Raw genomic sequence first — 17,347 nt, 5'->3', positions numbered from 1 at the left:
CTTGAAAAAGTGGAGAAACAAAATTTGTGCATGCCTGAACATTAATTTCTGCTCTCCAAAATACCTTCCTTATCAAAAATACCTTAGGTCTAAAGCCTGAAGTCATACGGCGCTGGCACTGTCAGAGACCTGCGCACAGGCTGCGTCCTGTCCAGAAACAGGCCAGACAAGTAGGCAATGAAATAACAGTCGCTTGCGTTCGCTCCTCTGGCCGCTAACACACCGTGGTTTTATCCCCGACAGTCACGCTGAGCCCTGTGCTGCTGCTGGCCATCTGGCCCACCTGAACGAGCCACCTGCAGAGCCAGCAGTGTCGGAGGGCGCTCGGCCGCACCGCCGGCACCGCGCACCCCTGCACCGTCCTTCGGCTGCGGGCGCGGACTGCAAATCCCAAACGTGCCCGGCTTAAGGCCCCGGCAGAGACCGAAGCGCGAGGAGGATTTGCACTGTGCTGCAAAAGGGGTGTGGGAGTGCGCGGCGAGGGTCCCGCGCGCAGTGGGGACAACGTACCGGGGCAGAGGCGACCACCTGGTTTTACCTCGGTGGGCGGAGGGATGACGGACTCCGCAGTAAGAGCCGGTTGTTTTCGAACAGCACCTTTTTTGTGTCGCTCCCCTAACACCAACCGGTGATGGTTTATTAAGCGGATATACAGACCACGAAAGCCCAGCCTGCTCATCGAGGACCTCGCAGAAAGCTGCACAAAATGTTCTCATTTTGAACAACACAACAGCTCTTCCATCACGCCCCAGTTCACCTAAAGCTCAACAGGCGGCAGCCCCCGGACCGCAAGGACATTTGGAAGGGCATGGCCGCAGCGACACGGTGCCGGCGCTCGTTAGCAAACGCAGCCCTGTGTTTTCACTGGTACAAAGCGCCTGCGCCCGGCTGCCTCAGCCGCAGCCACGCGTCCTGGAGGAGAGCTGCTGTGGCTGCAAGTGAGCCTGGCTCACACCGACTGCAGGCAGCAGCCTGGCTTTGTTAACGAAGCCGGCGGCTGGGAAGATGGCACTAATTCCACTTTTGACGGGATGAAAGGCAGAGAAGGCCAACGCTCGCCTGCGTTCTCTCGTCAGAGCCAAACGTGGCTCAGGGCCTGCAGAAGTCAAAACGCTGCAGGACTGCGACTTTCTCACCCAATTGCCCCCAACCAAGCACATGGAGTGAGGAGTAAGATAGCGGCACTACTTCTACCAGCGCCCTTTCCTCCTGCCCGGTTCCCGTCATGGCCCCCTGCAAAGGCCTGCTGCCTTCCTCACCGTGACCAGCTGGCTGGAGCGTCATTAGCCATGGCACACGTGGTGGCTGCTGCAACACCCATCGACTTGTGCTCCCCCAAAAACCAGAGAGCTGGATCTGCCATTTTGGAGTTGTGTGTGAAAGCCAGGCTCTTGCAGGGGCACAGGCTTCCTTAGAAATTCTGGAATGCTGGTTTTTTTTTCTCCTGTGAAAGATGTGTGGGATGAGTGGGAGGCACTGACTCGGCAAATTCTTGCACCAGAGGGAGTGCAGCCTTCAAAAGGGATCTGAGAGGCAAGGCTGGGCTTGCTCCATGTGCTGTAGGATGGCAGGAGAGAAGGTGCCAGTGTGGTACAGACACTGCTCGGGTCAGAGCAGGGCTCAAGGCGAGAGAGAGTCTCCGCAGCCAGAGGCCTCAGCTAATGCTTCATGCAGGACCTCAAGTTCCCTGGAAGATAAGCAAGGCTCAGACTTGGAATTGCATCTGAGAGACTTGGCTATTTTAAATTTGGATTACCTCAATTTTTTCCCAGCTTTTGTGCCAGCTCCTAAACCAACACCTGTGCTCACAGCAGTGAGACAGAGAGAGACTTTCATCTGTCCGGCTGAGCTGTAAGCATTAGCAGAGCCCCAACAGTACTTCTAGTTGAAAAGCGGGGCAAATCCACCCATGCTGAGCTCTCTGCTGGTACTGTGGCTGCAGTACGGACAAACCCCGAGTTAAACAGCACTTAGCACCAGCCGAGCGGCTGAGAAGAGGACTTTGCAGCAGAGCTTGGTTTGGTATGCGCTGAGGTTGGCATTTTTGTAACCGTAAAGAGTTGCACAACACTAGTGACTGTTCCAGGTTGCATTACTCTCAAAAATGAGTCACAAATTTGTATAAATAAGTCCTAGAAATTCTGATGTAAGCGTTCAAATACTTCTAGGAAGCCCTGACAACAGTGTTGTCTAGCAGCACTAGCAGTAAAACCCGAAAAGTTTAGATTCATGTTATCTCTAATGCGTGGCTCTGATGAGGGAGATGGTGGCTATCACAGAGCACACCTCTCTCTTCATGTCCAAGACCTTAAGCTCTTGTTAATAAAAAAAGTCTCCATCCCTGATGGTTGCAAAGAAAACGTATCATGTGTTAAGTTAACATCACCATTGTGGTAACATCCACCTGACAGAAGAGCTGAGGAGGAAATGTGCTCATCTGCTTCAACAAAGCAAAGCTGATGTTGACAGCAAGGTTCACATGAAATCACCATTTCCAACAGCACAGCTCCATCACTCAGAAAAGGAAAGGATGCATTGCAGCAGAGGTGATGTTTGCAGGGACCGTTCTTAGACCAGCTTAAGCGTGTGGAAAAAACCCACAACAGAATAGCTTTTCAGTCAGTATGTGTCTTCAGGAGCTAAAATAGCTTGTTTCCAAAACCTCATCTGTTTCTCTCAGACATAGCAGTTGGCCTAATAAAAAGTAGCACCTAAACACCTTGCTTTGCCTCTATGCTCAGTGCATTGCAGGTGCCAGACGCAATGCCTTTTTTTAATGTGGCCTCTACCCGTGAACAATGGGGGAGGCAGGCAGTAGGTTCTGTTGCCTTTTCTTCAAGGACAGCTTTCAGGAAAACACTGCCTTAGTAAGAGAGAGCACTGCCAAGGACCAATGCCTAGTACGAAAGATTTGGTATTGTCTGCAAGAACAGGAAAATTAAACTGTGTGAATGATGGGAAGACATGCCTCCAGAGTCCTGCAGACCAGCTGGATTTAACCTTGCCGCTAAACAAGAAAACATCCTGTAATGTTCCCTACCTGAAAGTCGTATGCGGAGTAGGGAGGCAGGTGAGGAGTGCTGTGGTAGTAGGTGTTGTAAGATGTCACCTGCGGCCTTGAGTAGTAGGACACCGAAGGGTGTGCATTTTCAACCGTACAGTTCAGCGTAGGGAGGGAAGGAGTCTGTTAAAACAAAAAAAAAAGAGAATCTCAGGCTACTAACAAGGTCACAGAAAGCTGACAGCTGAATGAAAGCAGAAGTGATTTAAAGGAGTCCTGTGTGTCTTTAGAGCTCAACTTTGTTGAATTAGCAACTGGCAATCTGGTTCCCTCTTAGGCAGCAGGTAAGTCCAGAGGTCATTTCATTCCTCAGCCACCTATTGTTTCCCCTCAGATTCCACAGAAGAAGCTGGCAATAGCCCAGTGCACGTCAGTACTCAAACAAAACAACTGTTCAGATTGCACCTTCACAAGTAGGAGAAAGAATCCTTTAATTTTGATTACTCTATTTTTCAGGGCATTTTGAGATCAGCATATTTCAACTCCTCTTGTACTGCTGTTCACAGACACTTCTATACATCTTTATTTGCAGAGGTTTACAGGCTGTCTGGTGTGGATCAAATTTCAAAAGGCCGCGACGCACAGCTGGGAATGTGTCTCCTGTTTTGTTTGCGAAGACCTTGGTGAGTCTTCAAAGAGTGCAGGAAAGTTCAGAGTTCTGAAATAGGGCACCCTTAGTACAGGGCACAAGATTTGTTCGTAAGAAAAATGTATTGCCAGGCCAACAAATGCTCTTTTCTGGGTGCCTCAGTTTGTGTTATTCCGAATGAGTCACAACAGACTGAAAAAACCCCCAAATTTATCTGTTGAATGTTCAGTTCTCTCCACTGAATTGTCCTCTGCAGAACAAAACTGTGCGGAAGGTAACAGGCAGCCTGGTTAAGTGAGGGTATTTCAAAGCTCATGTTGTCAGAACAGCATTTTTTTTTCATTATCTGAAGTTTGCAATCTTTCACCTGGTTTTGGTCCCCAGTTCACCCTCTCAGATTCTGCACCATGAAGAAACTAGATGGAGAGTTTCAGCCTAACACAGCTGCTTAAACAGTCTGTAAAGCTCAGAACCCTACTACTGCTATAAAATCATCATTCATGAGCAACCACCACACATTTCCTTGTAAAAAGTCAACGCTATGAAAAGGAATAGCAGTTTTTAAGAAAGAGCTTAATTTTATTCATCCTGGTATTGCCAACACCTCTGAGAAATTTCCTTTTGAAATTACAATCTCCCAATTCTGTTCATCTTTTCTAATTGTGATCAGGTGGTGACGGGGAATGTACTTAAGAAAAGATGTACTTAAGAAGTGATGTACTTAGGGGGTGATTTACTTAAGAAGACCACAAAGGTCTTGTGAAATAAGATATCCTTTGTATATACAAGGCATGCCTTGCTAACAACTGGGCCCCTGAAGGAGAACTAGAAGACTGATAAGAAGGGAACATCCTACCCCAGGAGGCGCCAAGAAGTTGAAAAATTGCTAATAGGCATGAAGTCAGCAAAAATCTTTGATAACTGGAGGAAAGGTAAAGGCGGCAGGGGGAGATCACGACCACCGACTCAATTCAAGACCAAAAGACTTAACCCCCCCCGCCTCTCCTTGAACGTGTGCTGTAGAATAAAAGAACACTGTACCTTTAATTCGAAGCGGGGAAACTTTAACCCAATAGAAACTGTGCTAGATAAGCGACTACCAGTAATAGTTTTGGGGAAGAACTTTGCAAATTGAATATGTATAACTGAACTGTATAAAGTGCTTGCCCGTTTAGGCATGAGGTGTGCTAGCTTTGTGGATTACCACCTAGCCCCCATCTTTGCGCAAACATGAATTGGAATAAAATACCTCTGCTCTGTGTGTATATTGGCGTTTCACACACGGGGTAAACCACCCCACTTGTGGGATAACAACACCAGATCAGAAAAGTGAATCATTTCCACTTTCTCCTTACAGTTATTTCAAACCTTTCTTTCCAGCCTGACTGCAGTGACGCATAGATCATTTGCACTGAAATGCCAATAGCTGTTTTCATGATTATATTTAAAAGGCAATTTGCCTGATTTGTTTTGTTTAATGCACAGAGAAATTGGTACCATCTTACCATGTCTTTAAAGCCTCCAAGTATTGCTGCTGTAATGATCCCTAGGAATAGTCCCACTATGTTCAGAATCGTTGCCGACCAAAGCAAGTGGTAAAGGTGGATGATGTCCTGGCAGCTGCTGACATCAATGTATTCATAGTAGCCTCCAGAAATCTCTACTCTGCTAGATTAGGAAAAAAACCCAACAATAATGATAAAAAAATGCACCACACATCATAAAACCTAAGCACTTCTGCTGGACAGTAAAATGCATTCTGCAATTTAATGATAGCCTTAACCTAACTACCAAGGGAGTGGAGATAAAGCCTGCTAGATCCCACGCTTGTGGCAATCTGAGATCTCCCTGCACAACAATGGCAGAAGACGGTTTGATCTGTTGTGAAACAAACAAGTCCTGCAACGCCTGCAAATACCCAAATGACCTCGAGCCTGAATCTGCCTCTTCTATCACCCGAAATGTCCACAGATCCTGGAGGCTTCCCAAGGACAAACTGGTCTTGGAATTACCCAGGGAAGTCAGTCCGTGCCCCTCAGGGCAGCACTGGCTCCTCACCACCACAAGATGGGCACAGGACAGCACAGCTGGGCTTGGCCAAAAAGCACGTCCAACTCAGCTGCTCTGCTCCAGCTGCCGGCACTTTGCGGCTCTACAATGGCACGGGCTGGCAGGACCCCCGGGACCCTGGCAGAGAGAGGTCCTTCTGCTCACATTTTTAAGCTTTTCCACATGCAGAAAAGAGATGGAGAAAACTCAGTTGAATCCACTTAGGTCATTAGTTTGGAAAGGGAAAAGCGGCTCCTGCAACACGTGGGCTGGAGCCTCGCAGGCGGGATTCTTCAGTAATGACTTCTCTCTGACTGCCGCTTGGGGGAACAGGCTGGCCTTCGGTGTAGCCTACCAGATATCATGGGCTACAGCAAATTCCCCTTAAGAAAACATATTTATCGGGGACAAACAATACTAAGGGCTTACGAATTACTTACCTCCCAGCTCACATACGGGGTTAGGCTCAAACTGCACAAGGGCTTTGAGAAAATGGGGAAAAACAAGCTCATATTAAAGGCCAAGAAGCAGGACATCCAGGCTCAGCTCCTCAGCAGACTCTGCAAGGCCTGCAGGAACCTGTCCCCTCTCACAAGAGCCGCCCTCCCTCCCTCATTACTCAGTTTTTTCTTTTCCTTTTTTCCATATCTTCTTGTAGCAGGCCACTGCAGCAGACATTGCAATGAGGCAGGGATTTCAAGCACAATCAAGGCAGAGCATAACCGCAGGTTGTAAAAACCTGTATGTTAGCCTGCGTGACCTCTGTATAACCTGAGCACATACCATGACTGCCTTTAACAATGGAACCTGTATGTACTGTTTGCAAGAGCTCGTTCCTATGGAGATGTGTGAGAATGTAAAGCTCTCAGAGAGCCTTGGTTTACCACCAAGAACATTTAGCATTGTACAGCATGTACTTATCAACGGGAAGGGGATTGTCCACTGCCGACACAGCCAGGGTTCCCAGCATTCAGAGGAATGCAAGACTACTGTCACTTTTTCTATAATTTCCATCCTTTACTTAGTATGTGAGCTAACCAGCCTTGAGCATCTATGGCTTTCTTACTGAGATCCCAAAGGAATCAGTACCTCCCTAGTGCAGAACACTTGTGTGGTACTAAGCAAGATTGAGATGATAACAACTGATATCTTATATCAGAGAGGGTAAAATGGGTCAGAGGCAAGACCCTGAACCGGCCTGACTGCTGGGGAAAAAAAAAAAAAAAAAGAAAAACCATACAGAAAAGTTACAAATTTTTCTATTCCAATCACTTCTCTGTGTATCGCTCTCTTCAGCTAGTAAAAAGGGATCGTGTTCTGTAAACTGTCACATAAAAGTGTGAGCTTCACCCCTTTGCAGTGGCTTCCACAGAAACAAAGTCCTACGGAGATCAGGGATTACCCTTCCCAGCATGTGGAACCACCCTCTCCCAACAGCAGCTTTTGATCTTCCTCCACCACAGTCAATGATTTAAGTGGGGGCCAGCCCAACTAAGTACTGTGAGAAATGCTAAGCCTGAAACAGCCCTAGGCAAGAGCCAGCACTAAAAAAAAAAAAAAAAAAATCCATTTATTAATCACTTGCTGACACACATTAGACACTCCAAATGATATAAGCAGCACATGCTGTAAATTAAGTTGGCTTAGGCACAGTAGCCAGATCTAATGATGGTGTGATCACCACACAGCAGTTCTCGATTGGTAACCACCCCTCTGACTCATCTTTGCACAGTGCTGGTACACCTTCCAACCTCTTGTGACCATGAAAGATATTCACTGGGCAGAGAGGAGACTGATTTATGAACACGCAGGTGGCACTGGCCTGCGAACTCTCCCCCCTGTTAGCAGAGTGGGGAATGGAACAGTGACAAGGTGAGGAAGAACAATGTCCCAGTTTTTACATCTTCAGGCTTTGAAAACAAAATAAAACCCAGCGAACAAGCAGTGCCAACAGAGAAGGAAGGTGTTAGGACAAGCGACACTCAGTAGGGGAAAAACTGGGGAAGGCACCAAACATGGAAGTAACGGAAACTCCCACCTTCTTCATTTTTCCAGCTGGGCTGGCCCAGAGCATGCTCACCCATAGCTGGAATGGCTTGAGTGTATTTCATACACCCCTTTGCTTGGTTATCTTTTGCCTGGGATTCCCTGTGGCTAGCAACCACGGCTTAAGATCCCTTCCCACAACAGCTGTCATTAGCTGATACTTTGCTCCTGCCCTATCCTGGCCCTTCAGACACCTGCAAACCAGCATAACCACTGCTCACCCTTCCCATGGCCAGGAATGGTGTTTTTAGCTTACTCACTTTCCACAGTTATACAGGTCACAACAGAAGCAGGTGTTGGTTTTTATTTTCGGTGTGCAGGGTGCACGGCGCTGTGGGTGACAGATTGCCTGCGTGAATACAGAAAAAATACATAAAGCACATAAGGACATAATCACCAAACATGATTTCTGCTGCTAGTTGGCCTGCTCTATGTGTAGATTTTGCACTGATCTCCAGATTAGCCTCAGGCAGACTTTTCTTTCCTTATCTTGCAGCACAGCTCTTACAAAGTAGACAGTTATACTGGAATAAAGATGCACTAGACTAGAACAGACCAGTGTTTCCTTTCACCATGGGGAAGTCATAGATAAGCATGTGCCTGCATAGGAAGGGGGTTGTGCAACTCTTACAAGCAGCCAAGACCTTGCTGAACTAACACTCCTCACCACACAGCAACTCAGAGCAAAGAGTTGTCAGTAGGGTGATAAAAACTGAGAGCAAGATTCCTATATTGGTGAATAACTGACTAAAGCAGTTAATTGTCTGCCTGTGGGTAGTAACACCCAAGCTCACACGGACGGTCCTTGGGCTGAAAAGTGAATGGATCCCACTACCCCACTGGGTAGTATTTACTTTGCACCTCAAGCAGGCATTTTAATTTGGAATATAGTGGTTATTCAAAACCACTTGGGAACTTGTGAGGAAACCTCAGAGAGACTCTCAGTGCACAGCAAAGGCAGCCAAAGATGTCCACACACACTATCAGTATGTGGCAGGAACATCCATTCCCAACAGGCTTCTCTTTGGAGAAGACAATAGACTGCAGAGGTGCAGAGGCTGGTATATGTCGCTCGTATCCACAGAAATTACTGCTGTCTGAACTCTTAACCCACCACCCTGCTCCTGTAATGAATGCACAGCTGAAGATCTAGAGAAACGTGTCTTTTCCTACCCCCCATCCCCTCCTCCCAACCTGCTCCTTCACTAATGTGGCAGTACCAAGCGTGGAGGAATTCACTCCTGGAGTTCTCCCGGCACCCCGCTCCAGCCCCAGGCCCAGCCTCCCACCCTCTCCTCGCTTCGCAGACCTCCGGGACACCGGAGCAGCAGCCTGGCAGCAGGTTCCTCCACCTGCACCATGAAGCTGATGCCTTCACGGACACAGCACAGCCAAACCTGCTCTTACCTCCGGTGGGGTCGTACTCTTGGAGTAGTACTGACATCGCCCCGCGTACAGTGGCCTCAGATCCTGCCAATGAAAAAAGCACCAGGCTTAGCACCGCAGCAAAATCAAAATCAGCTAGCTAGTCTGGGGAAAGGGGCCAGGCTTTGGAGAGACCCTGCTCTCGCATCAGCACCTCAATACAGTGGCTGTTCTGCGACATCCCCACCCACAGCAGCCCCCCTGAACCCCAGGTGATGTTTAACCCTGGTCCTGGGAGGCATGTATTTGTTGCAGCTCGCATGGGAGGAGCAGGCTTTTAAGTCGGGCTCGTTTGGGTGAGGGCGGCCACCCTGAACTGAATGATTCATTCCTCATCCCCTCAGACACAACCCAGGGCTGCCTGATGGCGTTTCCAAGGGTTCTTCATGCTGAATCATAACACTTTCTCATTTGTTGGCAAATTTGTCTTTCTGGGCTCTTGAGTGGCTTGTGGGAAAGCTCGGGAGGATTACCAGTGGCTCAGCCTAAAAACATGCATTAACGTCTCACTTTGGGGCAGCCTGGTCCCCAGGGCAAAACGTCAGGGAAAGCAGCGCCGGATGCGTATCCACACCAGCGAGCCCTTCCCAGGAGCAGCCAGACCTGCTCTCTGGGCATCTGATTCAAAACTCGGGGTGGCAGGGCAGCGGCTGCAGCAGGCGATAGGGGGAACGCTATGTGCTAGCATGGCAGGAGTGCGTCTCCAGCAAGACGGTGACATCTTTGGACTGTTAGGGGGTGAAGCGAGGCCAAAAGCATGTCCGTTTATCAAGAGGCAGAAACCAGAGCCCTTGCTGTCCCAACTGCTCAGCTCTGGCTGCCTCAGACACGCAGACATCCCCAGACCCAGACGGGAGAAGGTGCCAGCTCATGCCATCACCCAACCATGACATCAGCACCTAAAAATCCCAGAGCGAGTCTGCGGGGCTCAGACCCACATGGCCAGGATCAGGAGTCGAAGGAGCTTCACCTTTTTATCAAAGCTAACGCTTTACATACCCTCGCGAGGGGGGTCAGAGATGGCCAAGACTTGCTGGTTGCATCCAGACAGACAGAGACCTATCACGCAGCTGAGCGGAGCTGCCCTTTGCTCTGTCAGCAAATCCTGCCGTCCAGCCGTCTTTCTACCATTGGAACACTCAGGGGCAGGAAAGGGGAGCCGGCTTTACAAGGAGAATAATGAGCCAGCTGACACGGGGAGTTTCCACTTCATGGGTAATTCTGACCTTCTGAAATTCCTTTCCATTCTGATCACAAATGAACCCCAAATCGATCTTTTTAATCCCATTTTGCCAAAAATTTCAAAAAAAAGTCATCAAACTGCAGAGTTGCAGGACAAAACCTGTTTGCAGTTATAAATTTCAATTAGAAAGTTGAAATGGAATTGTGTTTTTTCATTTCTATACTAATAACTGAAGCTTTTGCATGTCCCACTGTGCTAACGATTGGTCGTGACAGCAGTAGCTCGTATTTTTTAAGTCATCTAATGGAAACTGAGAACCTACTGCAAGTGCTTCCTGTTTATACTGTAATGCTTTAACGAGCTTCGTATCAAATTGCTTAATTCTACTACAACATCCAGTGGTTTAATCAGCATTAAGAACTACCTCCGCTAACATTTAAAATACAATAGATGTTACTGCTCATATATTGTCTCTTGGCAATAGCTGTAATTCACATTACATCTTACAGTTTTGAGACTCAGTAAACACATAAAGCATACACAAAAAAACTAAAGCAAAGTTTTAAGATCTTAATGCTTGCTGCTAATTTCAAAATATTTTTGAAAAACTGATACATTTCTCTAAAGTTTATGATTTAAAACAGCATTCAGCACATGACATATATTTATAGGGTTTGATGTGGCCTGATATGGGATTACGGACACCATCACTTGTTTTCCTAGAGGAAAAGCATCGCAGGACCTGTGTTTTCCTGGAAGCACTTACTATGTGTCTGGCAGCAAAGACACCGTCTACTATGGCACAGCAGAACGCAGCAATGACGCCAAAGCTGATGAAGACGATCGATGCAACCAGCTGAGAAAGGAAAACAAAGCAAAGTATCATCTGCCTCTCCACAACCAAGCATTTCGTGCCCTCTCCGCAAGGATACGTAAACCACAGTCAATAAGCCCTCAAGCAATCAATGACCCAAATGTTTGCCCAGGCTGCACAGACTGGTCTCATTGAAGGCAATGGGATGTTTGTCTCAAAGGAGAGCGTCTGCTCCTGCAAGGCAGCAGGAGTAGTAGCCTTGTGCCAGACTGGTTCTCTGGGGACTTGATATTGTAATGCAAGGTTTTCCGTGACTCCAAAGCGCTAAACTTAGGCTGAGGATACACTTCCTCTTCTGGCTGCTGCTGTCCTTAACTCTTCCCTGGAGAGAAAGAAGTGGATTTCTTCTCTCCCCATCCTGGAGTGCTGTGGGGAGCTGCTCCTGTGAACGCTTCCCAGGCTGTAAGGACACAGGAGACTGCTGTATGCAAACCTCTCTGGTAGGACTATGCCTTCAGGAGACAACGCTTTCATGCAGGCATAAACACAAAGCCACCAGACCAGAAGACAGGTGACCAGCCCACGCCATCGGTGTTGTACACCCTCACGGCAGCCTGACTGGGCTTCTCAGTGCCGGGTTGCGGGGAACGCAGCCCACAGGTCCTCCTCCCGCCTTGGAGCTGCAAGGAGAGAGACCTCTACCTTCAGCTCAAGGAGGCAAGTCAGACAGGTCTGATCCTCTTCCACTGGCCCCATCCTGCCCATTGCTAAAGTTAGGGTGAAAGCATTCAGAAGGTAAACCTGAAATACTCAAACCCCAACCCAGGTATGAGAAACAAAGTCTCTACTCCCGCTACGCCACTTTAAACACCACCTCTGCCAAAGTACCAGTGCTCAGCTGGGGGAACCACGCACGAGTGCTGACATGACCCGTCTCCTTGCTCCCGAGCAGCAGCTCAGTGGCTGCCAGCGGGGTCCAGACCAGTTCATCACACACAGAGCTCCCAATACTGATCCCAATCCCCCTCGCCAAAGCACATTGGCAATACCGACGGGGCCGCGGAGGAAGGGCAAGCACGGCATTCAAACACACAGGTTCACAAAGTCATAGCTTGGGGAGCAGCAGTATTTCCATTTAAAGAACTGAAAGCTTTATTGGGTTTTTCCCTAGTGGTTTTCCACTCCAGCGATCACAGCCTTCAAGTGTTGGTCGCTGGCAGCTGTTAAAAACTGCTTCCCCACAAGTACAAAGGTGACTCTGGTCATTGGGAGCTTTGAGCAATAGTAAAAATCGCTAATAGCACAAACACAAATGTAACAGCTTGGCCAACACTGACAGATATCTTGGGTCTCCTGGCATGGGGATGTTTGCTTTAAAGCTCCAGGTGCTAAGTTTGCTTGAAAACCTTGGTTCCTGCCACTGCACCAAGATCCAGTTCTCAGAAAGACAAGCCAAACCCCTTGACAAACACAAGCCAGAAGGATCCTATTTTAAAGTATGTCAGGATTTTTAGGTTAATCACACTGTTTTTACCTAAACCTCCTTCAGTGAAAACAGACCTTCCTCCAGCAACATCCACATGCAGACCAGGTCAGCTTGAACAAGGACTGGAGATGCAGGAGGGCTCACTTGGGACAGCAGAAATGGTCCCTGTACAATTGCTTACTTCAGTTAGCTTCAAAATGAGAGAAAACAAAATGGTTTTCTAGATGAGGCAAGTATTCAAGACCTACACTGTCCTACTGCAAATAAAAACTGCAGCAGTAGACAGAGCAGACTGTGAAATGAACCCAATGACCATACAAACAAGTCACGGTCACTAGTAACAAGCTGTTACTGGAATATTAGATGCTGTGCCACAAAGTACTTGCAGATGGCAGCAGGTGACAAGTTTTCCAGGATCAGGTCCTATGCTGGAATCCTGTTTCTGTCAGCTGTAAACACCAGCACGTCCTCCCCACTCAGACCCACACCATCTCCACATCTGGATCACAACTTGCACTGTCCGTTACAGCAGTCACACTGTTTCACTACCACAACCAGTGAAACCACACAAGGGGAGAAAGCACGGCTTCTTACAGTCTTGGTGGAAGAAATGGGTTTTATGGCTTAGGTTATTTCATAGAGAGTTTAGTTTTTCTCTGTAGTGTCCTTTGTTTCATACATACATGCAGGAGGATATTCTCCCTAAATAGCACGACCCTTGGAGATGGGAAGCGAGCCAAACACTAAATATATACAATTAGGGTATTTGTCGGTCACCCCTGCTTGCAGATAGGAGCTGCTAATATAGTTATTTAAAATAATACAAGGTTAATGATGATACTTTTGTAACAGCCCTACTAGGATATAAGGAACTGGTGTTAGAAATTGATTTGTTCACTTTATTTACACACAGTTTCTCTCAGCTGGAGAAAGAAAAGCCTGAAAACCAAACACTGAGAATTTATGATAAAGAAAATCAAACAGCAAATAAAACCATACAAATTCATTTAAAAAATCCCACAGTTTTCAACAAATCTCATGAATTGCCAACAAGATTTTTGATTTGGTGTTGACAATACTGTTACTGTAGCAAGCAGAAGTCCCTCTCAAGAGCTGTGTGATATCAGTGACTGGTCTTCACTCATCTAACTCCTGCCGAAGTCAGCCACACCGAGTAGCGTTTGGACACGAAAGGACAAACTGGGTTCAGATAGTGCAGGAACCACGAAGCAGAAGTGTCCCGGGCTGAGGTTCCCTTCAGGCCACAGTCCAGCGACACATGGGCTGTGAAGCTGTTGGTTATTACTTTTCCATGGCACGGACGACTGTCACGAAGGCACGTAAAATGCTGACTCCTCACTTGAAAACTGCTGAGCGGGCAGCTCGGGTGTAAGTCAGAGCTGCCTGCAGCGCTGGCAGGCAGGCGATGCTGGCAGGCCGGCGGGCAGTGCCGCTGGGCAGCTGGCCCTCCCTGGGGGGACGAAAGCTCTCCCTTACTTCGACAAGTGGGAAGCGCAGACGTGCGGCATGAAAGCCAATACGCTCGGGTGGGAAAAACAAGAGAGGTCTATTCCTGTCGGCAGGCTGGAGAGAAGTGAGGAGTGCTGCTTCAGGTTAGCTCTCCCCGTCAGCCACCCTGGCGTGATCGACTCCTCGTGCTCCCCAGCCACCTTATGGGCAGAAACACACACAAGAACACGGCAGCAGAAGTTGCTTTTAGCTCTTCCTGCCATCGCTGAGGAGCAACTGCGTAACAAGTAACACCAAGACTGCCTTTTAGCAAACTAGGACACTGGGGAAGTTCACAGAAGACAACAAAAAAAATCCTGCGCTGCCAGTGGTATTATGGAAACATGTAATGGACAAAGCTGCCACCGTAAAGTGCTCCTGGGCAAGGAGGAGATGCAACTAAAGCACGGGGACAATAAATGACAGCTACTGCATGTCCTCTCTGCGGTCAGAGCAGAGACATGCTAGCTGCCAACCAGTGACGCAATCCCTGCAAAGCTGGGTCATGCGTGCTTTTTAGGACACAGAATGATAGAGAGATGAAAAGAATGAACACAGGCTACCCAGGGCTCTTCAGAATAAACAAACAAGTCAAGTCAGAGCCACGCTGTCACTCATGGGCGCTCCTGTGACAAACGCAGGACTGGCATAACATGGCCATTGCTCAGCCAGACTCTGACATGCTGCTAATACATGATGAGCAAGAGGCTTGGAAACCCTGCTAGGACAGAAAGAACAGGACATGTCGCTCTTGCAGAGCCAGGGTGAAAACAACAAAAAATATCCACTGGGAAACCCACCTCCCCTGCACCCTGTCTGACTGTGGGAAAGGCAGTTCTCCTCTCCTACAGCGTCTGCCTCACTCTCTCCCTCCTGCTCTGCAGGGAACACGCTATTTGCAAAGCAAAGGGCAAGGCAGCCCAGCCCAGCCCAGCCTAGCCTCTGAATCAGGACAAGCAGGAATTTCTCCCAACTCCCTCTGCAGCTTGGCAAACATGCCTTAGCCTTGGTCAGTAGCACACCCTGCTAATCTGACCCCTGAGCCCCCCTGCAGAGGCAGCTCCATCCCTACAAAAACAGGCAGCAGCGCTGGGCCAGCGGCCCAGGCTGCAGGGACACCACGATCCCCCCTTGGCCCTCTGCAACCTCATACGAGGAAGGCTGGAGGGATCTTGCTGCCGGAGCATGGGGCAACCACCGGGGAGGCGGATTGCAGCCGGGAGAGGCAAGTGGAGGCAGGAGGCCGGCATGCCCACAGGGCACTCCAGGAGCCGGACTACACCACCCCATGTGCTGCCTCTAGCCAGCCACATACGGCAAGCAGAGAAAACAGGCTAGGAAAGATTGAGCTGGACAGCCTGCCAGGACCGCATCGGATACCAACTTCTTTTGATCTCTCTCTACCCACACCTTTTGCCAAATTCTCCCAAAAGACTTCCCCCCAACCTAAGCCCTGTTACTGACACCTCCAAGCACTACAGCCCCTACCTTCACGCACAGGCTGAAGTTTGTGAAACAGCATCTCCAAGGCATGTTTACAGGCCATGAAAGACCCAGCCAAGTCCACACAAGTCTCCTGTGCTTGCCAAAGGGAGTAATCTGGGCCAGCTCTGTCCCCACTGCACAGAGAGACCCCCCTCCTACCCCAACACAAGCTCAGTTGTGATCATGTCGTATCAGCAGCGCTGGTCTCATCTGGTTTGTGCTATCTGCATGTTCACTGCCCACCTGCTCTCTTCTGAACGTTGCTCCCATGGGATGGGACACCAGAGACCTGCCGACAGCAGCCACCCAGCCCCAGCACACAAAAGCCTCCTTGCAGCGCAAGAAGGGAACCAGAGAGCGCTGTGGTCCGCGCATCTGGTCTAGCCAGCGTCTTCTGTGCTTCTCAGGTCCCCAGCCGCTGCTTTACAGCATGCAAAGTTTCTTGGTTTTCCTTCCTACTTGAAGAGGTGTTTGGAAACGAGGACCAGCAAAATGCATGTTAGTCGGCAACACTGGAGAAGTTGGTTGCTTTTCAATTACACCAGTCTTCATGCTTTTTGTCATGTCGGTATCTCAAGTGACTTATTCTCTAGACATCTCTAGAGCTGAAAGCTCTGAGCACTCCTGTTCCCGGGAAGGACTTTCTGCTGGGCCCTCTAAGGGCTTTCACCTCCAGTCTCCGGGCTGGCTGTTACACCACTGGCTTGATCTTCTCTATCCTTTACTTAGAATAGAAAGTGGCCAACAGCAATTTTTGCAGAGCCCCAAGCCTCTAAGAACTTATTTTAAGAGATTTAAAATAAATGTATTATGTTTATGTTATTTACCATATTATGTATCACATACTGTGACAGCTCAACCGAAAAAGCACTGGGCATGAGTCTGTGAAGCACTGACTATCCTGAAACTCCAAACGCTCAATTTCAAGCCCTTTAAAAAATTCCCACTGAGTTCAATGAGACTGTGTATAGTCACTTTGTGCTTCCTTGAGTGTGCTTTTTTTTTTATTATTTAAAAATATCAGGGTTAGCAGCCTTGTTCTCCTGGGCTGTCAGAAACCATCTCTAGTTCTCAAGAGGTATGCAACACTACCCTGGAAGAGTGAGGAAAAACAATAATACTCTTTACATACAAAATTTGAGTTACTGTCAGTTTTTTAAAAAAGTTTTTATAATGAACTTACCATTTGCCTTTTGTTTTCTATCAAGTTTGATCCAATTATTCCAAGAAACGACCCAAAACCAAGCTGAAAAACAACATATTGTTAGCATTTAGATCAGGATGATATCCAACATACTTTACATACAGACAGAACGCAATTAAATCCAGAAGCAGCAAAAGAACATACTGCGGATGTGTGAGCACTCTTCCTTCAGCAAGGAATCAGTGGAGTCTCTCACTAGCAGGAGCTAACAAGTGTATCCCTTACATGACACTAAAAGCGTGTGTAGAAACCAAAAGGATGAGCTCTGAATTCCCTCCCCAGTGATGCTGAGAAATGGCTGGTGGATGAGGATATGCATTGCTGTCTTGGAACAACCCTACAAACACTCAGGAGCCTCCAGATGCAAACCTAGCAGGACCACACCACTAGCATCTGCAGGACCAGGCTTTTGTAACCTCACCAAGGGTTCACCTCACCAAGCAATCACCTAAGTTTTCAACTAGAGAGTTTCCTGATGTGAAGTATGAAATAAGGG

General features: G+C 48.2%; 1 protein-coding gene across 3 annotated transcripts in view; it reads right to left on the bottom strand.

The window, feature by feature from the left end:
- The window catches only part of TMEM255A (transmembrane protein 255A), a 29,240-nt gene that overhangs the window by 3,115 nt on the left and 8,778 nt on the right, over window positions 1–17,347 (bottom strand). Inside the window, exons 3-8 of one of the 3 annotated variants that reach the window (XM_052814155.1) lie at window positions 16,831–16,893; window positions 11,120–11,209; window positions 9,153–9,215; window positions 8,006–8,094; window positions 5,156–5,315; window positions 3,041–3,184 (exon numbers count right to left, since the gene is read on the bottom strand). In XM_052814155.1, coding sequence (XP_052670115.1) covers window positions 3,041–3,184; window positions 5,156–5,315; window positions 8,006–8,094; window positions 9,153–9,215; window positions 11,120–11,209; window positions 16,831–16,893 — 609 coding nt within the window. Of the gene's footprint in view, window positions 1–3,040; window positions 3,185–5,155; window positions 5,319–8,005; window positions 8,095–9,152; window positions 9,216–11,119; window positions 11,210–16,830; window positions 16,894–17,347 lie in introns of all 3 variants that reach the window. The other 2 variants (XM_052814154.1, XM_052814156.1) reach the window with 2 other exon arrangements.

The sequence above is a fragment of the Harpia harpyja genome, chromosome 18 (assembly GCF_026419915.1).
Source record: "Harpia harpyja isolate bHarHar1 chromosome 18, bHarHar1 primary haplotype, whole genome shotgun sequence".
In the NCBI taxonomy this organism is placed as follows: Eukaryota; Metazoa; Chordata; class Aves; order Accipitriformes; family Accipitridae; genus Harpia; species Harpia harpyja.
The sequence above is the reverse complement of the archived record's forward strand: the minus strand, read 5'-3'. Positions and strand labels throughout refer to the sequence as shown.